At 42.2% G+C, this 22861-nt stretch overlaps 1 protein-coding gene across 7 annotated transcripts in view; it reads left to right on the top strand.

Moving 5' to 3' along the window:
- The window catches only part of TNIK (TRAF2 and NCK interacting kinase), a 378322-nt gene that overhangs the window by 317061 nt on the left and 38400 nt on the right, over positions 1-22861 (top strand). For 4 of the 7 annotated variants that reach the window (XM_082688665.1, XM_082688670.1, XM_082688668.1 and 1 more), the window contains 6 exons: positions 1388-1552; positions 3745-3984; positions 7153-7259; positions 16648-16811; positions 18836-18933; positions 19793-19816. In XM_082688665.1, coding sequence (XP_082544791.1) covers positions 1388-1552; positions 3745-3984; positions 7153-7259; positions 16648-16811; positions 18836-18933; positions 19793-19816 — 798 coding nt within the window. The remainder of the gene's footprint in view (positions 1-1387; positions 1553-3744; positions 3985-7152; positions 7260-16647; positions 16812-18835; positions 18934-19792; positions 19817-22861) is intronic. The other 3 variants (XM_082688671.1, XM_082688669.1, XM_082688666.1) reach the window with 1 other exon arrangement.

Genomic DNA, 22861 nt, shown 5'->3' with positions numbered 1-22861 from the left:
GAGTCGTCCCTGTGGGACAGTTTTCTATTCTGCAGCATACCTTATTATGTTAAAATGTTTGCAGTTAGTATGAGGGCTTTAGAACAGACTTATTCTGTATATGAGATTGAGTCTGCCTCTAGAAAGATCCAAAATGGAATAGGAAGGATGGGAAAGAATAGCTCTTTTGAATTTTTCTTTCAACTCAGGCCGTGAAATGAATAAAGAGCTCCACATAGATATGTCTGGGTCTGTGTGTGTGTTCTGGGATGGGCCCTTGGAACCCTCCTCGGTGAGACAGCAAAGGGTGTTCAGGCCCACACTGAAGAGTCGTCAGGGTGGGTGGGCTGCCCTGCAGGTTTGGAAAATACAGCTGCCTAATTGACCCGAAAGAAATAAAGGACAGGCTGAGATGCATTGAAAGAAAAGGGCTAGACCTCTTGAAGTTGTCAGAGGTCTTAAATCATGCCTTGAGGTGTACATCTTGTTTATCTGAATTTCCATTTGGAAATAGCCTCTGTGATGATCTGTCTGCTGCAGACATGAACTGAGGGGAATCTTCCCCACAAAAAAGGGCATTCCTGGGACCGTGAGCCTTTCCTGCAGAACGCTTCTGATCAGTTACCTGCTTTGGGCTGAGAGACTCAGCAGGAAAGGGGATGACAAGGGAAATAAAGTGGCCCCAGAAGAGAGAGGGTTGGAAGTGGGGAGAAGGAAGGGGTTGAAGCAAGAACGAATGTCACACAGGGACAAAGAGGAAGAAGGGGACAGAGTGAGGCAGCAGAGTCCAGCTGGAAATGGAAAGGTGTATTTTAGAGAGCAGGGAGACAAGTGAAAAGACAAGGTCCTAACGAGGGGAAAGGAAACAATATAGGCCGGGGAAGATAGGTCTGCTCATTAAGAGAGCGCCTGAAACACCCGCTGGCCTGTCAGTAGGGCCTGTGAGAAAACGCAGGGTGAGTGGTCTTCCCTCCCCTGCCGCCTGCGTCAGCTTGTGAGGAGTTTTCTGCTTTCCCAAGCAGTCTCAATGCCCACCCCAGTTCCCTCCATGTCCCTCACTGACTCCATGGCTTTGTGACCCGTCAGCCAGAGAATATCCAGTCCGTGCAAGGTAAACTCTTAAGCAGGTCCCAAACTCCCCGCTAACTGAAATAGCACAGGATACCGGGGAGCAAAGGGTGACAGCTTGTGAGGTCCACGTGTTTTGAGCTAGTGCTTACTCTGACAGAAAGGAGCTTTTTCAAGACCGTGGAGTGGGTATGGAGAGTTTGGGCCCCTGAAGATGAATTGATCAGAGGGACCCAAAAATGGCTGTGCAGGTGACTACAGAGAATCCTTACAAGGCAGCAAAACAGCTTCCATCCATCTACCCACTGAAGCACCTTTCTTTTTTTTTTTTTGCTTCTAGGTGGAAGAGCGGTCAAGGCTCAACCGGCAGAGTTCTCCGGCCATGCCTCACAAGGTTGCCAACAGAATCTCTGACCCCAACCTGCCCCCAAGGTCGGAGTCCTTTAGTATCAGCGGGGTTCAGCCTGCTCGGACACCCCCCATGCTCAGACCCGTCGATCCCCAGGTACCTTCCCGGCTTTCTTCCACCGGCCATCTCAGCTGGGTGTACAGTTAAGCTTACTAAAAGAACAGGGGATTGTAACTTGGATTCATACATAGGACCAGTCCAACAACGGCCCTTAACGCAGAACCTATAGTAATAGAGGAGACCTCACTGGATTTGAAGGATGGGGGAAGGGGAGAGAAAGAAAAGACACCCTCCTTAACTTTGAGCCAACCGCAGGGTCACCTCTTGGTAAACCGGCCTCTCTGGAGACCCATGGGGGTGTCTGCCAGGTTGGAACAAGCATCCGTTCAGTTACAATTATCAAGCTAGCATTGGTGTAGATATCTGTCATATATAAACTATTACATTATGTTCTGTTCATCGGGATTTGGGCATGGTCTTTAACCAGAAAAACGAAATGACTTGGGATAAAACTCTGTCTTCTAAGCCAGTGGTTTCCAGAGGGTGGTTATTGGACCATTAGCCTCAGCATCACCCAGGAACTTGGTAGAAAGGCAGGTTCCCAGGTCGCCTCAAACCTGCTGATCAGCATGTCCGTGGGGGTCTGGCGATCTGCATGTTAGCAAGCCCTCCGGGTGCTCCTGAAGCACTGTAGGACTCGAGAGCCACTGGTGTAAGCTATTTAAAAAAGAAAAAAGTTACTCCACACCTGGACACGTTTCAGGAGGTTTTAGAGGACTTCTGAAATTATAAACACTAAAAATGAAATATGAAGTGAAATAAAGTAGGGAATTTTACAAAAAATAAAGGTAATGATGCAGATGCAGCTGGTTTCACCCAAATATCTTTGAAAACTCTTTTAAATAGGGGTGTGTTTGTGATGCATTTTTAAAATATGCTCTATTTTAATATTATTATATTAATTTATTAATTAAATAATATTAAATTATATTATTATATTAATTAACATTAATAAAAATGTGATTGGTTACAGTTCTTTTTTGGTTGAAGCATAACATTCACCTGAACTAGACCTTGAAGATTTTTCTCTGAGCTGTAATTAATAACATTCCAGATTTCAGACCAAAAAGGGTCTGAAGAGGCAAGGGCAGGGCTGCTCCAGGGATAAGACTTCAAGGGCAAAAGGAGCAGGGCCAGGCTGGCAGAAGAGGGCCGTGGAAATGCTCCCCAGTGGTCTCGCATTGGAGATTTCAGAACAAAGAGGGTCTGATAGGTCCCTTGCACGAAGCAGATAGTAGATTAGTGTTTTACTTAAGTGTTTAATTTAGAAAGTATTCTAGATGTTTCCCTAGCCGAGATCCATTGATCACATTCCCCCTGCCAGGCACAGTGTAAACCAAGAGATCCCATATCGGACTTGGCTCCTATCTCCAGGGGTTTTACCTTCGAGATGGTAACAATGAAGTGAGAAGAGTGCTAACGGTCAAGAACACTCTGAACTTTGGATTTTCGTGATCTGTCTTAAAGAGCCGCATTTCTACCCAAAAACAGCATGTCTTCCCTGCATGAACAATACCAATGCACGCCCAGTTACAGGGCTCACACCTCTAAAAGAAACATCCTGGTGTGGAGAGATATATAAGATCATGGGTGGTGAGAACCAGCTCACCAGAAGGCAGAAGAGCCTAGAATTAGGGATAGGAACCAGGAGACGCATGAGGCTTCCAGTCCAGGCCCTTCCACGTATGAGCCATGAGGTCCAGGCTGCTACTTAACCTCTCTAGACCTTCCAGTCTCACATGAAAAAGGTTGAAAATGATTGTATTCACCTCATGGTGGATGTAGTGAGTTCATGAGGAGTAAGATACCCAGAGCAGTTTTTGTTTTACAGAGTGATAGCGCTTTCTGAAGTCAAAGTTAAGGGTTTTGAGGGAGGAATTTTATAATATTCGAAGAAAAGTGCTTGTAAATATATATTATACTGCTGGCCAGTAAATGTTTACTGAAACTGGCTGTTATTAGCATCACACCTATTTCACCGACTTCTTAGGAGTCTGGAGTGACTCAGTTAATTTTGGCCAGGTGCCCTGGGTGAGCGCTACATATGGCTGTAAATGGGAAGTTTGGAGGAGCTTCTGAAAGCTTGCTTGAGACAGCTGTGATGGACTCTGTGTCCTCCAGTTCTCATCTCATGCTCTAAAATGGTATTTTCCTTTCCACTGAATGACATAGTAGCTGCTCTGCTTTTTATTCTAATACGGTTGCTCTACTGTTGGTTTGATGTTTAGATTCCACATCTGGTAGCAGTAAAATCCCAGGGACCTGCCTTGACCGCCTCCCAGTCAGTGCACGAGCAGCCCACCAAGGGCCTCTCTGGGTTTCAGGAGGCTCTGAACGTGACCTCCCACCGCGTTGAGATGCCACGCCAGAACTCGGATCCCACCTCCGAAAACCCTCCTCTCCCCACTCGCATTGAGAAGTTTGACCGAAGCTCTTGGTTACGACAGGAAGAAGACATTCCACCAAAGGTAATAGGCTAGCATGCTTTCATCATAGCTATCATCATCATTATTGTTCATTATTAGTATTCATTATTATTAGCATCTCTATTCCAGACCTTCTATAGTAATGAGGAACCTGAGAATGCCAGAGCAGCACCCTTTCTCATGTTCTCCTTCTTGTTCCTAAGCTAAGACTTGGATTGTCATTTATCACTTCTGATCTTCGTTTTCCCAAGAAACAGAGGCTCAGGTAACTCAGTGACTTGGAAACATCTATCCTATATCCAGAATTAGAACTCTCAACCTCAAGCATTCCAAACTACTATTTTACTGTCCGCATTAAGAAACAGAATAATGGGGGTGCCTGGCTGGTTCAGTCAATAGAAGACTTGACTCTCTGGAGTCAAGGGTTGTGAGTTCAAGCCCCATATTGGGCGTATACATTACTTAAACAAACAAACAAAAACACACACACGCCAAAAAAAGAAAGAAAGAAAGAAAAGTGGGGGAGCACCTGGGTGGCTCAGATGGTTAAATGTCTGCCTTCGGTTCAGGTCTCGGTCTCCATGTCCTGGGATCAAGCCCCATGTTGGGCTCCTAGCTCAGCAGGATGTCTGCTTCTCCCTCACTCTGCCTCTTCCCCCACTTGTGCTCTGTCTCTGTCTCTCTCTCTCTCTCTCAAATGAATAAATAAAATTTTTTAAAAAGAGAGAGAGAGAGAGAGAAATGGAATAATGGGTATTTTCATCAGTACTGAAACTACATCTAGACAAATTGAACTTCCAGAAAAAAAGTAGAAAATTAATTTATTTCTACTTTTAATAACACAACTTGAATTGCAGATGTTCAGAAGATAGTACTGCTCTTAAAATTGGCTCTGTTTAAGGAAACTCCTTTAGCCCAGGTCATAATTTAACTCCTGAGCATAAAACCGTAGGGTGAAATAACTAGCCATCTACTGGACAGAATAATCCTGGATTCGTTTCTTTTGTTTTGTTTTTACCTATACCCATTGTTACTCATTCCAAAAGTTGTCATGAAATGTGGCTACGCATCTCACTGCAGACATCCTGGAAGCATTTTAAAATACTAGAGAAATTTTTGCATTACATTCTTCCTGATTCTTCCTTTCTCCTGAACTTCGCATAGGAGCTTTGCCTATGGAAATGGAATGTCCCACAATTTCCGGAGATCAATGCCATTGTTGACACCAGGCAAAAAGAACTTTTTACCCACTGATTTTCAAATATTCTTCCTCATCTTCCACTCAAAAAGATATTATAGCAGCATTTCCATGGTTTTTGGAAGTGAAAATAGCTGACTGTGACTTTTTTTGTTGGTGCTCTCCTTTTATGGAAGTAAGGATGCCTTCAGAAAAGGTTAGTTAGGGAGCAAAGTTTAATGTCAAAGATAGGTCGGGCAGGGGAGTGGCCTGAGAACAGGGAAAACGGAAAAGGGACGTTATTCGTCAACTCTCTAAAACATGCAGGCATACATTTCTAACTCTGGGAGAAAATTTGACATTCATATAAAGATTTTAAGTTTTAAGAATTTGTTAGACACTTTCTTCTTGACAACTATTTAAATTTACAAAAGGAAAAAAGAAAAAATGAGTATTTAATTTGGACAGGTGGGAATCCTGATTTTGGCCATTCTGCTTCTCTTCAATGGACTCAGCTTTCTAGATCTTTATCTTAAAATGCATTATAATAAACAATAAAATTTATATGAGTGTTAAATATCATTTACTAAGCAAAGCACATATTTTAAATATCTAATATAAAACACAAACCCACTTTAAAAGAGCCCCAAGAGGGGCGCCTGGTGGCTCAGTGGGTTAAGCCTCTGCCTTCCGCTCAGGTCATGATCTCAGGGTCCTGGGATCGAGCCCCGCATTAGGCTGTCTGCTCAGTGGGGAGCCTGCTTCCTTTTCCTCTCTCTCTGCCTGACTCTCTGCCTACTCATGATCTCTGTCAAATAAATAAAAAAAATCTTTAAAGAAAAAAAAAGAGCCCCAAGAGATGAATGAAGATTGAAACACCCAACAAATGTTTAATCCAACAAGTTATCATGAGTTACCTACATTTCCATCTCCTGGTCACTTTTTTTTTTTTTTTTAAAGATTTTATTTTTATTTATTTGACAGAGAGGGAGAGATCACAAGCAGGCAGAGAGGCAGGCAGAGAGAGGGGAAGAGGGGAAAGCAGTCTCCCAGCTAAGCAGAGAGCCCGATGCGGGGCTCGGTCCCAGGACTCTGAGATCATGACCTGAGCCGAAGGCAGAGGCTTTAACCCACTGAGCCACCCAGGCGCCCCTCCTGGTCACTTTTATGAAGTATTATTCTTTTCCCTCATGTTGGACCCCTTTAGTACACTTTCAATATTTGATTTCACTAAAAATGTTTAATAAAGTGAAGCAGACTTGAGTTCCCATCTTAGGCCCTTGTCAGATAAGCTAACAATGATCTCTTTTCCTACTGTGTGCCTAATAGTGTGCACACAGTCTTTTTGAAGACCCTGCTGGCGTTTTCAATATTAATTCTGTTTTGTAGTCCATTTGCAAATTGACTTTCCAAGGCACAGTATTTGCGAGGGGGGTTGTTTTTAATTAATGACAGCAAGTTGATTAGGAAGTAGTAACACTTAGGATCCATTGAAAGAGTTTCTTTGAGCTCCTGAGCCTGTGGCTTATGTCCCAAGTTCTAGTCTGATACCCTCTCTCTCACCAGATTTTTTCATCTCCTTATCTGTTTATCATTTGGGGTGGAGTTCAGCTTCTCTGGATTACTCTCATCTGATGCAATTTCTAATGATCAACTGAGTTAATGGTACCCCAGAGAAATTTCTGGTATCTGCCACTCTTACACAAGGAAAGGAGGTCAAGTGTTTTAGCCTGGTGATAAAAATAATTAGCTTGGTCTGCTTTTTAATTTATCTTTAAAACTGAAAACCATTCTCCTTCATAATTGCTGAAGCATTCTCCTTCATAATTGCTGAAGGTGCCTCTGTGCCTTTTGTGTGATTTTGTTTAGGGAGTTAAAGATTTGTTTGAAACATGAACACCATGTCTTTCCCATTTCTGATAGTTTCTGTAACTCCTGGTAAATTTTAGAAAAGGGTTAGGCTGCTTTTCAGGTAGGAGCCTGTGGGAGCTATTGTATGGAAAATATTTCTGAATTCTGGTTTTTTCTTTTAGGTGCCTCAAAGAACAACTTCTATATCCCCAGCGTTAGCCAGAAAGAATTCTCCTGGAAATGGTAGTGCTTTGGGACCCAGACTAGGATCTCAACCCATCAGAGCAAGGTAAGGCAAGGAAGATGGTTAGGGTGAAGGAAGAAGCCCCCACCTGTTATTGTCATTATTGCTTTCTTAAAAGTTGTCTTTGTCCTTTTTTTCACTTCAGAGACATGTTGACTGGCCTCTTGGATAGTAAGCTTTGGTAGGTCCAGAACACATATCTTTTATTTCTTCAGTAGCCTTTCAGAGAAGTCAGTGTTGGCTTTTCATGATCAGTGGCTTGTAAGACCCAAGCCTTTGTCCAAGTGGCAGCTCATGAATGAATAAGCAAGGGCATGAAGAAATGAGACAGTCCAGAAGCCAAGCAGGTGTGCCTCACTGGACAATTTTAAAAATTGGGGAGTAAAATTGCAAATTGAAGTCTGGTTGGAATGCCCCAAAGCATCACTTATGAAGTCAGCACAAGATGTCCTGGTATGAGGTGATTTTCAGCATCAGGTCAAGAAATATTCTGTGGGAGCCAGTAAGACACTACAAAGTCTGGGGCGCCTGGGTGGTTCAGTGGGTTGGGCTTCCCACTCTTGATCTCAAATCAGGTCTTGATCTCTGGGTGGGGAGTTCAAGCCCCATGCTGGGTGTGGAGCCTACTTTAAAAAAAAAAAAAAAAAGCCATTAGAAAGTCATTGCCAAAGAAATACATTAGTGGCCAGCCTCAGAGCTTCCTGGCTTGGCAAATTACAAAAGGACTATTTTCTTAGCAAGAAATCACCTCTGTGGCATTATGGAGAGTCACTGAGATACATTTATGCTTCCACTGCTGCTCTGTGCTCTCCTAGAATTTTCCATCAACCATGGATATGCGTACAGTCAGGAAACCACATTCCCCCACCAGTTGGTGAGGTCTCAGGAGAATCTGGGAAGTAAACAATATCTTGACTGTATCTGAGCTGATTTATGTGGTAACAGATGCCATTTGCTGCTCTAGTTCTGTGAGCTTCCCTCAGATCTTTCATGATGAATACACTGCTTTTTAGGATCAACTGAAATAGCAAGTGGTCTCTGCTGAGACTCTGAAAAGGATGAGCTTGGGCAGGCTGTTACATTCTTCACTGTGTTCATTAGAGAAGGACTCTCCCTCACTAGGAAGAATGACAGACTGGAAACAAAGGTTAGGATGATTTGTACCTATCTTTAATATTGGGATGCTTTTGATGGTGAAGCTCTAATTTTCATTTTCACATGAAGAGCTTTAGGAAGAGGTCACTCCCTAAATAAGATAGAACTGTACTAAGCACATTCATCCCTTTAGGACAAAGAAGTTAGCCCATATTGAGCATATATGCTACTTGTAGGAAGCTTCGAATGTACCATTTTTTCCCAGCGACTTGTCAGCTTCTCCCTGAGCTGGTGTTGCTAGGCATTGCTGAGGAGACCAGAGTGTTCTGTGACCCAGGAGCCAAAGGAACAGCAGCCCTGGGATTGCCGGTGTGAACTTTGTTCAGTCCCCCTCTTCCAGCAGCAGTAAGCCCCCGATTATCAGCGTTTCTTAATCTTTTGGACCCTGCCCTCAGGCTCTATTCATTGGATCAGGTGCTTGGAATTTTTGCTGCCAGTAAATCAAGCGTCATTTCCACGGTCTTTTTTCCTTCTATCAGCCAAAAAGAAAGAGCACTGTCATTGTATAATCAAATAAAAAAGCAGCTCTTTGTTCCCACTGAAGTGTTATTTTAATGACATTAGGTCCAAGATAGTTGGCCTTTGATGGTCAGTGGCTTGTCAAACTGAGCATTTCCCCCAGAACCACTTAAATTTGTACTTTGTCCAAAGAATGCAGACTTTGTGAGATAGCTAGCATTTTTTCTGCTTTTCTGAGGGATGGAGGGAGGGAGCTAAGAGGTAATAATTATTTACCTACAATGAAAGTCAGAGGGATTGTTGGGGAGGGGTATGGGAAATCCACATCCCTGCCACGTGCAGTAATCCTACAAAGCACTCTGCTGCTTTTTTTTTTTTTTTAAGATTTTATATTTTATTTGAGATAGAGAGAGGAAGAGCACAGAGAGAGATGCAGAGGGAGAAGCAGACTCCCCACTGAGCAGGGAGCCTGATGTGAGGCTTGATCCCAGGACTCCAGGATCATGACCTGAGCCAAAGGCAGACTCTTAACTGAAGCAGCCACCCAGGCATCCCTGAACACTCTGCTTCTTGTTATTACCTATCTCTGAGTGACCAACACTTCAGATGTGAATCAGATTTTTGCAACTCTAGGTTGGATTGCATTTTTTTAAAGCTGTAGGATTTGGTTTATTTACAGTGATAAAGATAGCTTTAGGTCACCTTTGCTTCATTGAAAAACACCCTAAAACGCAGTGGTCTGCTAGAGTAACAATTTATTATTTCTTATGGTTCTTTTTTATTCTTTCTTATGGGTTAAGTTAATGACTTTCAGTTTTAGTTTTAGACTTTAGTTAATGACTTTTTCTGCTGGTCTCACTTGGGCTCACTTAATGCAGCTACACTGAGCTGATGGGTCAACTGTACTGTCACATGGTCTTTCATCCTGATCTTTGCTTTTTGCCGAACTCAGGACAACCTCCCCTCAGTGAAGGCCCCAGTGAACAAGACCTTTTCAAGCCTTTGCTTGCATCATCTTGGCTGATGCCCCGTTGGCAACCTCAGTCACATGGCTAAGCCTTGAGTCGGTGTGTAAAGGAAACACACGGGCACAGACAACAGAGATGTGATTGGTGGTGCACTTTACCGTAAAACACACTCTCCTGTTTTTATTGCTCTTGATGAAGTTCTCACAGTTCTTTTTGTACCATTTTTCAGGCAGTTGTCCATCTATAAAGCCATAAAAAGGGGTTGCTTTGAAATAAGCAATCCTTTACAATGGAATTTATAATGGTCTAAGCTGTATTTCTTAGAGTTGGTCAGTATTCCTTTTTATCCACCCAGCTCTTTTCCTTGAAATGATCCTCTTTTTTTTTTTAAGATTTTATTTATTTATTTGACACAGAGAGAGAGATCACAAGCAGGCAGAGAGGCAGGCAGAGAGAGGTGGGGAAGCAGGCTCCCTGCTGAGCAGAGAGCCCGATGCAGGGCTCAATTCCAGGACCCTGAGACCATGACCTGACAACAACTCTGGGAGGTGGTGGCCGTAGTCACCTCCATTTTATAGAAGGGAGATGGAGACCAACACAGGTTAAGTCTATTGGCCCTAAGGTGACAAGGTTCCTAAGTGATAGAGCCACCATTTGAACCTCCAGCTCGAACCATTGCACCCAAGTCCACACTCTTAAGTACCCTGCTGTGCTTACATGTTTAGTCACAGATGCAGCTGGCATTGCTGCCTCCTGTGCCCAGAGGAGAGAGGACTCTTGATTGGCTGACTGACAAGACAGCATCTTGCCTCCACCCTTCCCACCGAGCGATCTGGGGGTTATGTTAGTAGCCCCTCTTAATCCTGTGGTTATCAATTCTCCTCCTGTGATACTGACGACCTTTGAAAAGTTATCGTCCCCTGGGACATATTTATATCCCCCAAACTTCCCTGCTCGAGCTGGTACTCATGTTATTATGTGCACGTGACAGTTCCCATCGCCAGTGGCTGCAGTCTCCATGATAGCACTGTCAGTCCCCAGGACCCCCAGCCCTGTTCCGACCTTCCTTCTCACACATGCGCACATCGCTGTGCGGTCCTTAACCTGCTCCCCGCTGCCTTATGTTGTCAAGGTGATCGTCTGAGTCCAAGTCAAGATTTGACTTGTTCATTTTTTAAAATACTGTTTTAAAAAATTCCATGTACTTTATTATTTAACTTTGATTCATGTGTTCCTTTAAAGCAAATTAAAGTTTGATCAAACAAGTATATTCAGAAAATGAAAAGATTTAAATTAAGCCAGAAACACCCAGTCAAAACCCAATGACTAAATGCTTACTTTCAAAAAATAATTCTCTGTCCATCCCAAACCTCTCTTCCCATGGCTCATTTGGTCTCATTGGCTGTGTCATCAAAGAACAAAGTAGAGTGAATTTTGGCAGTCAGCCAGTTAATTATAGACTTGGCCCAATATTTGGGCCAAGAAATCACTTTGTAATCCTAATTTTCTGTTTTGACTTTTTATATGATTTAAGTAAATGGAATAATTGCCACATTTTCACTTTACTGTGTGTTTTATAGAGCAAACAGCATTGTCTGTGGGATGGCAAATGTCTGAACTAAAAGTTCAGACTAAAAGTTAGCATTTAAAGAAATATATATGAATGTTTTCAATTTTTTTTCACATTTGGATCTGAGTAGTTACAGTTAATATGTGACCAAAGGAAACCTGTTCTTTCATAGAATCCTTCTAAAATTCCCTCTACAAGGATTTATCTCAGACCCCATGGCCCCAAGGCCAGACCATGTTACTACACAATAAGGAAAAGAATAATATGAATGGTATGACATTTTCTCAAAATACTTATATCCCCCCCCCAAAATTAATAAGGTAGAAAAAGCATTTTAAAGTTTTCCCGATTTCTACGTGGTATTATATAGAAATGAAATAGTTTTTTCAGTCTCCAGAAGCAAAAACAGCAGCCTATTAAGACCAGCACCCATGCTGGTGAGCTCCAGTGAGGAGGACTCGTGCTAATGAGGCCAAGGTCAGGGATTTAATGCCCGTGGGATCCAATTAATTTCACACAGAAAGAGGGTCTGAGTCCCATCGAAGACGTGTGCACATCCAGCTGCTTCTGCCAGTCCCCGTGCCCCTCCTTGACAACCGTGTCCCAGGTCTTGTCATCAGGATGGTGGTGGCCTCCCATCTGGTCAGCCTGCCTCTCTCCCCAAGCCGGTCAGATGGAACCCTGCCCTGGGAGGTCTGTGTGCTTTGTCCAGCATTAGAGGCACTGCAGCCTCAACTGTCCGCTCCTTCCGATGAGCCCGTCTTCCCAGGAAATCGGACACAGATGTGGTGCTCCTCCCTACTCTTCCCTCACAGTGGTGTCCACCCCATACCGGCGAGCCCCGGGAAGACCCCAGCCCCCGTGTCCTCGCTCAGCTCCTTCCCCCAGACTTCCTGCTCCCCACGCCAAGGCCCAGTCCTGTCCCCATGGTGACCCCCACCTCAACCACTCTGGACCACATTCGTTGTTCCCCAAACACTGACAATACTTGAAGGTCCTTTCACACACAGCAAACAGAGGTTTGCCTTATCCACTGTGCTCTCCACTGCATGTATCCCTTCTCTAGAATTATCTTGAACCTCATACCTGTGACGGTGCTTGTCTCCATCCCTCATACTGGTCCAATGAGGCTCACAAAGTAGGTGCTTCATAGAAAGGTGTTGGTTAAAGGATTGAACGAGTGCTATGTTCACGCAAACAGCTGGAAAAAATCTCAGAGCTCACAGTTACCCTCTCCTCATAGCTGGATTTTTTGTGTGGTTTTTTGTTTTTGTTTTTGTTTTTTTTATTCAAGGAACACTACGTTACCATCCTACAAAATGGAAGCAACTACCAAAAAGCCTTAGTGTGCCCCTCACACTCAGTCTTCAATACAGTTGGTTAGCAATAGAATTTTCAGAAAAAAGTATTTGGGGACTTTATTAATTTCATTCCTACATAATTAATTAAATTAAATTAATAAAATTTATTTCTATATAATTAAATAATAAAGAATTGATCAAATAATATAGTTAATTAAATAATTAATTAAACTGCCACTGTTTAATAAGAAGAACATGGGAAAGAATTTATTATTGGGGAATGAAAGAAGATAAGATTCTTTCTTTTTTTTTTAAGATTTTATTTATTTATTTGATAGAGAGAGAGATCACAAGTGAGCAGAGAGCCAGGCAGAGAGAGAGGGGGAAGCAGGCTCCCTGCTGAGCAGAGAGCCCGATGCGGGGCTCGATCCCAGGACCGTGAGATCATGACCTGAGCCGAAGGGAGAGGCTTAACCCACTGAGCCACCCAGGTGCCCCAATAAGACTATTTATTTAAGGAGAATTCAAAAGGTAGGATATTGTGCAAATGTTATACATTTATCATTTTAGGTGTTCTCCAAATCAGAGCTGTTTCTAGTATGGAACCAAATCTATTTAAGCCAATTAAATGATAGCAGTTTTCACAAAAATAATTACTGTGCAGAGGAGTTCTCTAACAATATTGAGAATTTAAAACATTTTCCTTAAACTTGATAATTACTTCTGCTGCAATTGGTGATATTGCTGGGTTGACTTAGCAACCCCTTCACCATAAGAACTTAAAAGATAAATGTTGCCATAAAGTTTACATTTATACAATCAAAATTAAAAAGCTATGGGGATATCTTTGTTTTTACATGTGTTTTTCAGGGCCACCAGCCATGTCTTCCAATAACCCGATATTTTAAAATGTTCATAACTTAGGGCACCTGGGTGGCTCAGTTGGTTAAATGTCTGCCTTCAGCTCAGGATCTGATCCCAGGGTCCCAGGATTGAGCCCCACATCGGGCTCCCTGCTCAGCAGAGAGTCTACTTCTTTCTCTCTCTCTCCAGCTCCGCCTCTTTGTACTTGCTCTCTCTCTTTCTCTGTCAAATAAAAAAATAAAATCTTTTTTTAAAAAAATGTTTGTAACTCGACCAAATGTTTTTGGCAGAGACCTCAGTAAAAAGCAAGGATCTTGTGTTTTCAAAAAAAATTATTTGGTCTAGTTGCTACTATAATGGTGCTGTTCTGTGGCCAGATTTTTGGCACACTAAAATGCAAATGTCTCAAGGGAAGAGACCATATTATTTTCATTTTTATACATGAAATGTGGGAGACCCAGCACAGTTCAGAGTGCACTTGACATTGTTGAAATGAGCGGAGCAAGATGAAAGTGTAAAATTACATCCTAACAGGACTTCCTGCATTAAAAATCATGTCTCCATTTTCACTGTGGTGACTGTTAGCAAAGATGTGCAGTTCTGTTTGGAGAACAGAAGGCACTGGAAACACGGAGGGATCCATGGGACAGGTGGCTGGCAGCAGATTTGAGCTCTTGGTTTCAGGTCTCAGTAAATAACCATTTAGGCCTAGCATTGTGAAAATCTAAAGGAAAAATGAAAAGGCCTAGGAATTATAAATTAAAAAGACCTTTCTGGAAACTTTGAGTGAGGAGACTGCTAATTTTTATAACAAAATCATAAAAACCTGAGCAGTTGTTCCCCACCACTGTCCCAGTACAGCTTTCATGACCACCAAGAGTGGCCCTGGTGGCCCTTGCTCACTGCCCCGGGCTCCCAGCAGGTAGAGCAGGGATGAAATTGGCTGGGCGTGACTGGCACACTGGCGGAGGGCAAGGGCTGTATCTTGTTCATCATCGTCTCTCAGATGCCTGACCCAGTGCTGGGTATGACCAACTGAATGAGCAAATAAATAACTACCGTTTGGGCAGTTAAGCTATCAAAGTGAATAATACAGTAAGGGCTCATCACAAGTAGGGACTACTAGTATTGTTCTTGAATTAGGGCTTAGTAATAATTCTTTAAAACACACCTCCCTTTGATAAGAGTCCAAGTACATAAAGACTTCTTGAAAGAAATTTAAAAATATGAATGTACCACTGACCACATAAGCAAAGACCTTGATTAAGCAATTGACAGATGAAGAATTATAAATGGTAAATAAATGTGAATAAAATTATTCTCCCTCAAAAGTAATGGTTTTTTTTCTTGTTTTAGTTTATTTTTTTTAAATTAACACATAATGTATTATTTGCCCCAGGGGTACAGGTCTGTGAATCATCAGGCTTACACATTTCACAGCACTCACCATAGCACATACTCTCCCCAATGTCCATCACCCAGCCACCCTACCCCTACCCCCCCCCCCGACCCTTGGTTTGGTTCATGAAATTAAGAGCCTTTTATGGTTTATCTCCCTCCCCAGTTCCATCTTGTTTCATTTTTTCCTTCCCTACCCCCCACAACCCCCTGCCCTGCCTCTCAAATTCCTCATATCAGAGAGGTCATGTGATAATTGTTTTTCTCTGATTGACTTATTTCACTCAGCATAATACTCTTTAGTTCCATCCATGTCATTGCAAATGGCAAGATTTCATTTTCTTTTGATGGCTGCGTAGTATTCCGTTGTATATATACATATACCACATCTTCTTTATCCATTCGTCTGTTGATGAGCATCTAGGTTCTTTCCATAGTTTGGCTATTGTGGACATGGCTGCTGTAAATATTTGGGTGCACGTGCCCCTTCAGATCACTACATTTGTATCTTTAGGGTAAATACCCAGTAGTGCAATTCCTGGGTCATAGGGTAGCTCTATTTTCAACTTTTGGAGGAACCTCCATACTGTTTTCCAAAGTGGAAAATAGCTTGCATTCCCACCAACAGTATTGGAAGGTTGCCCTTTCTCTGTATCATCGCCAATATCTGTAGTTTCCTGACTTGTTAATTTTAGCCATTCTGACGGGTGAAGTGGTATCTCACTGTGGGTTTGATTTGTATTTCCCTGATGCTGAGTGATGTTGAGTACTTTTTCATGTGTCTGTTGGCCATTAGATGTCTTTTTTGAAAAGTAATGTTTAAAAACAACATTAAAACAAGATACTTTTTAAAAACAAATTAGCGAACTGCTCATAATAAAGTGTGGTTAACAATTCAGTAAGATGGATTATTTCCTACACTTCAGCAAAAACTGGTGAAACCATTACATGCTCACATACAAACATATGCAACACACACATCCCAGTTCATGTCTTTCCACCCAAGAATTCCAGGTCCGGAAAGGAGGTAGGGATGGGTATTTGTGTGCCTGGAGAGATACTCATTTCAGTGTCATGTGTCAGGCCAATGTACTGGAAGTACCTTAATATACAGCTGTAGAGGAACGGTTCAACTAATTCATCCATGTACTGACTGTTAAGCAGCCATTATTGTTTTTGCAAGCCTAAGGAGCTGCTCCCAATGCAATGTTAAGGGGAAAAAGCAAGCTGCAAAACTGAACGCGTAACATGCTTCCATATATACAAGAGGAAAAAGTCTAGAAGATACTACACCAAATAGTAAAATATAGCTGGATTTCTCTTGGGTCAGAGATCGCATATGTTGCTTTCTCCACCGCCCCCGCCTTTTTAAAATCTTCTATTATTTTTCAAGGCTTGGTTGTTTTGTTTTGTTTTGTTTTTACAATGAACAGGGGAATAAGGGTTTAAAAGAAAGCCTCCTTTGAAGAGCACCATTTCAGAGCTAATACTTTAGTGTGATGACCCAGGAGCTGGGTCAGGAGTTCATCTCATCAGCAGTATCAGGCTGGGAGCTCCACAGAGAAGGACATGACTATCATTCCCAGTGACCCTTTCCGTGCAGGGTGACACAAGGGCTCTGGCTGCTCCTCTGTACCCGGGGTGGGGCTGGACTGTGCTTGTGTCTAGGAATGGCGAGGTCTGGAGGGTGTAGTCACGGTGCTCTGCCTTCCGTACAGCAACCCTGACCTCCGCAGAACTGAGCCCATCTTGGAGAGCCCCTTGCAGAGGACCAGCAGTGGCAGTTCCTCCAGCTCTAGCACCCCTAGCTCCCAGCCTAGCTCCCAAGGAGGCTCACAGCCTGGATCGCAAGCGGGATCCAGTGAACGGACCAGAGTTCGAGGTAAGCTTTCCCCTGCCTTTCCCTGACAGCGCTGCCTCAGGCAGAGAGTGATGGGCACGGACTCAGCTCACTTCAGACTTCTGTGCCCTCTTGCTCCTGGCGTGGCCACCACTGTGCGATGCTACAGAGTCCTCTAACTGCCCTTAGCCTCGGTCTCCTTAGATGAGAGAACCACCATCCCCAGTCCCATGTGTGACATCAGTTTGGACTAAATCTTTTCTCATTGCAGGTGATGTTGTTTTCCGGGAAGATCATAGATTATTGGTCTTATTTGAAAAGGTCATCACTTATGAGTCACCTGGATTACCATTTCCATTTGTTGCCTGTTTCCAGTTTCATGTACCTCCAAGTATCCTCTTTTCCCATTACGCCACTCATCCCTCTTTGGTATTCTGAATATGGTTCATAATACTAGGGATCTCTCAAAGTGAAATTCTGTAAAGACTAACATAGAATACATATGCACTTTAGAGAAGAAGTAAACCCGTTGACTTAAAAAGTATATTTGACTCTTCAGGTTATTCCTACTCAAGAGGAATAAAAAATGAGCCTCTCCGACCATTTATTCAAGTCTTTCATCACTGTGCAGTTCTCATTAATGAAGAAGCTTGTGGAAAACAGCAGAATGGCCAGCTAATTACACATGACAACACATTGTTTCTTGCTGAAAAATTGACTCTTCTGAACCACCTCCTTCAGAAGATAATTTTGCTTCTACACAACAAAGACGAGAACTTTCTTAAGTGCAATCTGACAAATATTAACAAATTACTCTGCCTGAGAAAAACCACCAGTCCTTTATTTTTTTCTTAGCCTCTTCGTTGGGCACAACCAGAGTTGGTTCCCTAGTATCTTTTTAAGGCTTTAAATAAGTTAAATCACTGTCCATTTTGAAAAGGTTGAAACCTGGCATGCGATACTCTTGTCTCTGGACTGGAGTTCGGCTGCTCCCGTATGTGTTCTTCACACGTCATTGGCCCAGCCCCTAGTCATGTGCACTTTTCTTGCTTTCATCCAAATATAAATTTGCTTAGTTTAGAAAACTGCCATTGGCTTATCTTTTTTCTGTTCATAAGCCACTCAATATCCTTACAGCAAACTAAAGAAAACTGAAATTATAGGTATCATTTTAATTCTCCGACCTGGTTTGGGTTTAATTCTTATCTTTCCTTTGGCCTCTAGGTTCTCGGGGTTAAGAACACTGTTGTCTCCCTAGAGTGTTTCTGCCCAGGAAAGACCTTACAACAAAAGAATCTGCCCTATACCAGATAGATTTTCTCTACCTATAAATAATCGGAGAGATGCTCTTCACTCTGGAACTTGGGGAGCCCCCCCACCCCGCTTGCTCTGTACTTCTGTCCTGGGGCTCTTCCCTTGGTCACCAACACTCTCCTTCCTATCCCCACCTCATTCTTTCTTCCTTAAAGGACCCAGACAACTCCTGCCTCCCATTTAAAAACCATTCCATCAAATATAATACATTTCTGTGCCATCAAAATGACCTATTCTAATGGGTAAGTGGTAAAAGAAGAAATTTAGCATAGAATATTAACACAGAAGCTTGGTTTAGTGTAATAACTGAGACTAGGACTTGGACAAACCAGACAGAATCCCAGCTCTGCCCATAATTTCTGCAGGACCTTAGGCTACTATGCCATTTCTCAAAGTCTATTGAACTGTAAAATGGGAAAAGAGTGCCACATGTTGGGTGGGAGCAAGAATCCTATGAGACAGTTGACGTAGAAGGCATTTAGCATTGAGTGTGACGCACATTTAGTTCTCAGTAAATGATCGTGGCAGTGGTGCTTGCTGATTTTCCTTATGAATAAGAGTGACTTCCAGGTCACAAGCCTGAATGCTTTTGCCTGAACATGAACAGTTTTCACAGATGTGTCTGAGGATTTGTCTAAGTGAATGACGTATCCCCTGAGTAATCCTGAAGGGTGACTCACCACAGAATGTGGGACTGTAGTCAACACTTTGTGATAGCCATTAATTTTCTTGGCCTCTGTTTTTCTGTCTAGCCAACAGTAAGTCGGAAGGATCTCCTGTGCTCCCCCATGAGCCTTCCAAGGTGAAGCCAGAAGAATCCAGAGACATTACCCGACCTAGTCGACCAGCTGTGAGTGCTTTTGAACTCTCTTGAGTTGCCAGGGAAGCTGTGGGATCAAGTGGTTGGGGATACACTCATGACTATGAAACAAAACTTCACTGAGATTAAGAAGAAGCGTGGATGCTAGAAGCATCCAGAAGGAAGTCATACCTGATCAGGAAAGAACTGAAGAGATTTTGGATTGCTTATCTGCCTTTAGGCATTTTGCTGATCGTTAATGCTACTTTAGAGAATAAAAAAGGGGGAGAAATAACTCCTATCGTTACATAATTTCTACTCAGCAGCTTTGACAAAAAAATGTGGAGCTGCAGTTACGGAGATGTGGGCACATTCTGTGGCTTTCTGTTGTCTGCTCCGCCCTCTCCCTACATTATTTTCTGTACGAATTAATGTAATTTTTGCTGTTCTTCATGCCTTCAGGACTGTATTTTTCTAGATCCAAATGTGATAAGCATGGTTTGTCAAGGGGCCTGACAACTCGAAATCTATCTTCCTCACTGAGACATGACAGACCCCAAATAGCTTTGGCAAAAGAAATAAGAGCGTAAAAGCTGACATTTGGGAAAGTTGGAAATTAATTTGGGAGGAGTGACTATCCACTTACTTTCTTTAAAATTTCAGAGAACCTTTTCCATGAAATAAATATGAGGACTTTTTGGTTCACTCTGGTTTGCACATATTAAAGTTCGGGGGCAGAGCGAGAATAATCCCAAAGGGAATTTGCCCCCTTCAGGGTTGAGGTTCTCTCTGCTCTCTGGCATTTAGTGGTTGTGTACTAACAGTTCCCGTTGTGTGTCTAACCTGCTGCCTTTCTTCTGGCTTTTCCTTCGCCTGTGGATTCTTCTGGATTGGGTTCCTCCTCTCTCAGAGCTATAAGAAAGCAATAGATGAGGTTAGTATTACCTTTTCTTGGTCATGCTGTCACAAGATGTAAATATTAAGATGATTTCCTGATGTTGACATTCAGAGAGGTGGCCTGATGGGTCAGAGATTTAAAATTCGGTCCTCTGGAGTGTGGTCTGCTGGAAGCCAAGCCCCTTCAACCGCAGCCAGCCCAAGGCCCTCAGACACTTGTGGGAATTTCTAGGGACCTTCCTTCTAAGGCAGAATGTCTCTTTTCCAGTGTTCCAGTCTGGCTAAAGATAAGCATTAGCGCTGTGTTATTCATAGTTTTTTATCCCAGTATCTTCCAGTAGCAAAGCCTAGCTCTTTACCTGTACACCCCAGCTGTGCAGGGCGGGGGAGGGGGGCGAGGGAGGGATTGATGGTTTGACTAACAAAGAAGAGAGACATCATGCTAAAGCACTCTGAATTTATAGTGTGTGATTTGTGAACAAGGAGTTACTGGGTATTGTTAGATTCGTTTTGTGGGACATTAACTACAGCATCGGCAGCAACATCAACTTTAGTTAATGAATCCTGGCAAGTTCAGTGACTTTATTTCCTTATCTGTGGAGACATTTTTCCATTAGAAAAATATATGGCTTTGTCAATCTTAGGTAGCTTGCTTAGAAGGATGACTGCCTTTCTGCTGTTTGTCAGACCTGCATGAACACAGCATAGTTGTTGATGCTGTTTTTAAGAGACAGGCCTTGCCAAGAGTCCTGACTGCATGGAATCTGAAGACTACTATTATGGCTTTATAGCTGTACTGTGCTGAGCACCATTTTTGTGAAATGATATGGAAAAAGCACTGGCTTTAGAGTCAACAAATTCAAATTCTAGCCCTTCCCCCAAGAAGTAACTGGCCAGGACCAGTCTCATAGAATCTCTCTGGGCCAGTTTCTTCCTGTATACAATGGGAAGAAAGACGCCCACTCTGCCTCAATCACAAGCTTGATTAGGATCATTCATGGTCACATGTGTGAGAGCATTCTATGAAGTGTAAAGCCAAGAGGTCGTCCTCGTTTGGGCTGGAGACATGGAGCCATTTTGGCAGGTGAAAATAACAGTTTTCTATGCATCTGATCTTTATCAAAGAGCCTCACTTTTTCAAAATTAGGACACTTTACCTAAATTCAGAGTGATTTAGAACGTTATTTCTCAGGTAAAGGATTGCTGCTCTTAAAAAAAAAATGAGACTCTCCATGTTGACGGTGTGTAGACAGCATTTATAGAAAGGGAATGTTCATTGTTCTCTGACACAGCCTGGCCCTTCCCCTCATAAAATAGTCAGAAGAACACAACTATCACAACTTGTATCAATTTTCTCCCAAATTGTTGAAGAAAGAGAATGATATTCTGATGCCATGGCTGCTAGGAAAATGGTTGTGTGTGTGTATAACTCTAGGGGAATCTCATATGCACAGAAATTAGCTTGAAGGTGACTGCCACGGGGAGATGGATTTCATCTGGTAAACCCAGGATATTTTAGGCTTTTAAAAATGGCTTTATTTCGTTGGTTTTACTCTCATGCACTGGACAGAGACCACAAGGGCTAACGGAAGTATAAGTAATTGAGGGGATGTAAGCTATGCACGGAAATCTCTGGAACCATGTGTGGTTGGAAAAAGCCCTCCAGGTAATTCTGATAATCCTATCTACCCTTGAATGTCACTGATCTAAACCACAAAATATACAGTATTACTTTGTTCTACCTGTTCTTGACCAGGGATGATTCCTCTTCTCCTTTTCCCACCTCTCCCCATCCCCCCTAATAAGATATTTGGCAAAGTCTGGGGACAGTTTCGGTTGTCACAACTTGGAGGTGGGGAGGCAGTGCCAGTGGTGTCTTGTGGGTAGAGCAGAGAGGGGCTGCCAAACGTCCTCCCATGTACAGGAGAGCAACCCATCATAGAGAGTGATCTGGCCCCAAATGCCATTAGTGCCACAGTTGAGAAATCTTGCAATAAACCTCTCTCCCATCTTCATTCATAGGTTTTGATATCACTTCCTTCTACAGTGACCGATTGGCCATTTAGATAACCCCGAATTGAAATGAAAAGCCTCAAAACTCTGAAAAAAGTGTTGCTTGCTATTGTTAATCTAATCGTTTGATTTTTCATGAACATCCATCTGAGGGTTGTCCATTAGTTTGGCACTCCTTTGTAATGGACTATAAGATTGTGCAATATAGTCTATGATTAACATAATCGTTGAAAATAACTATCCTTTTTACTTTAGCACGATTAAACATATGACATGAAGATGAAATACAAAAGCGAACACTGGCTTTAGCACAATTTTTTTGTTACTACGTAAGAATCTGGAAAATTCCAGAGCACACCCACAGATTGGAGAGAATTTGAATAATAGCTAGTGGTCTAAACCCTTTCTTTCTCAGATGAGGATACTGAAGTCAAGTAACTTTCCCAAGGTCATTTCTTAAGATTTTCTAAAAGGGAAATAAATTATTTTCGTACATAAAGACCAGCTTAAAGGTTTTTAACTTTTATTTTAATAGCTCAAAATATTGAACTAAAATCTAAATAAACTACATTGTTTCTAAAAAGAGACCTAAAAGAGCACCTTTTTAGGTCAAGTATGCATACTTGTCAGATTAAATAAGAGGTTTTTTAATGAAAACGAATCAAATTAATTCTAAGAAGTGTTTTAGCAAAGAAGCCTCAGGCTAAGAGCCTCCTATCTTCATATTTGTTTACTCCATAGTTTAAAAAAAAAAAAAAACTTATCATTTTGCTGTATTTCTTTTTTAGTTATACTATACATTTCTCAAATATTTTCACGCTAAATAGCACTTCTTTTTCTTTTTTTTTTTTTAATACTTTTTAGCTCGAGGCTTGAGACAGCCAAGCAATAAATTACCACGAAAACTCATTATATGGAGAAAATTGGTATTGTCAGAAACTAAAATGTATGAAAATGGATCTGAACCTAGTGGTGTCAGTTTTAGATCGTGTCTATATTCTATAACTTTGCTATTATAAATTCTTCCAGAAAGGATGGATAAGGAACAAAACCGCAGCTAAGCGTGTAG

The sequence above is a fragment of the Mustela nivalis genome (genome assembly GCF_964662115.1).
Source record: "Mustela nivalis genome assembly, chromosome: 1".
Lineage (NCBI taxonomy): Eukaryota > Metazoa > Chordata > Mammalia > Carnivora > Mustelidae > Mustela > Mustela nivalis.
This window is presented reverse-complemented; position numbering and strand designations above follow the sequence as displayed.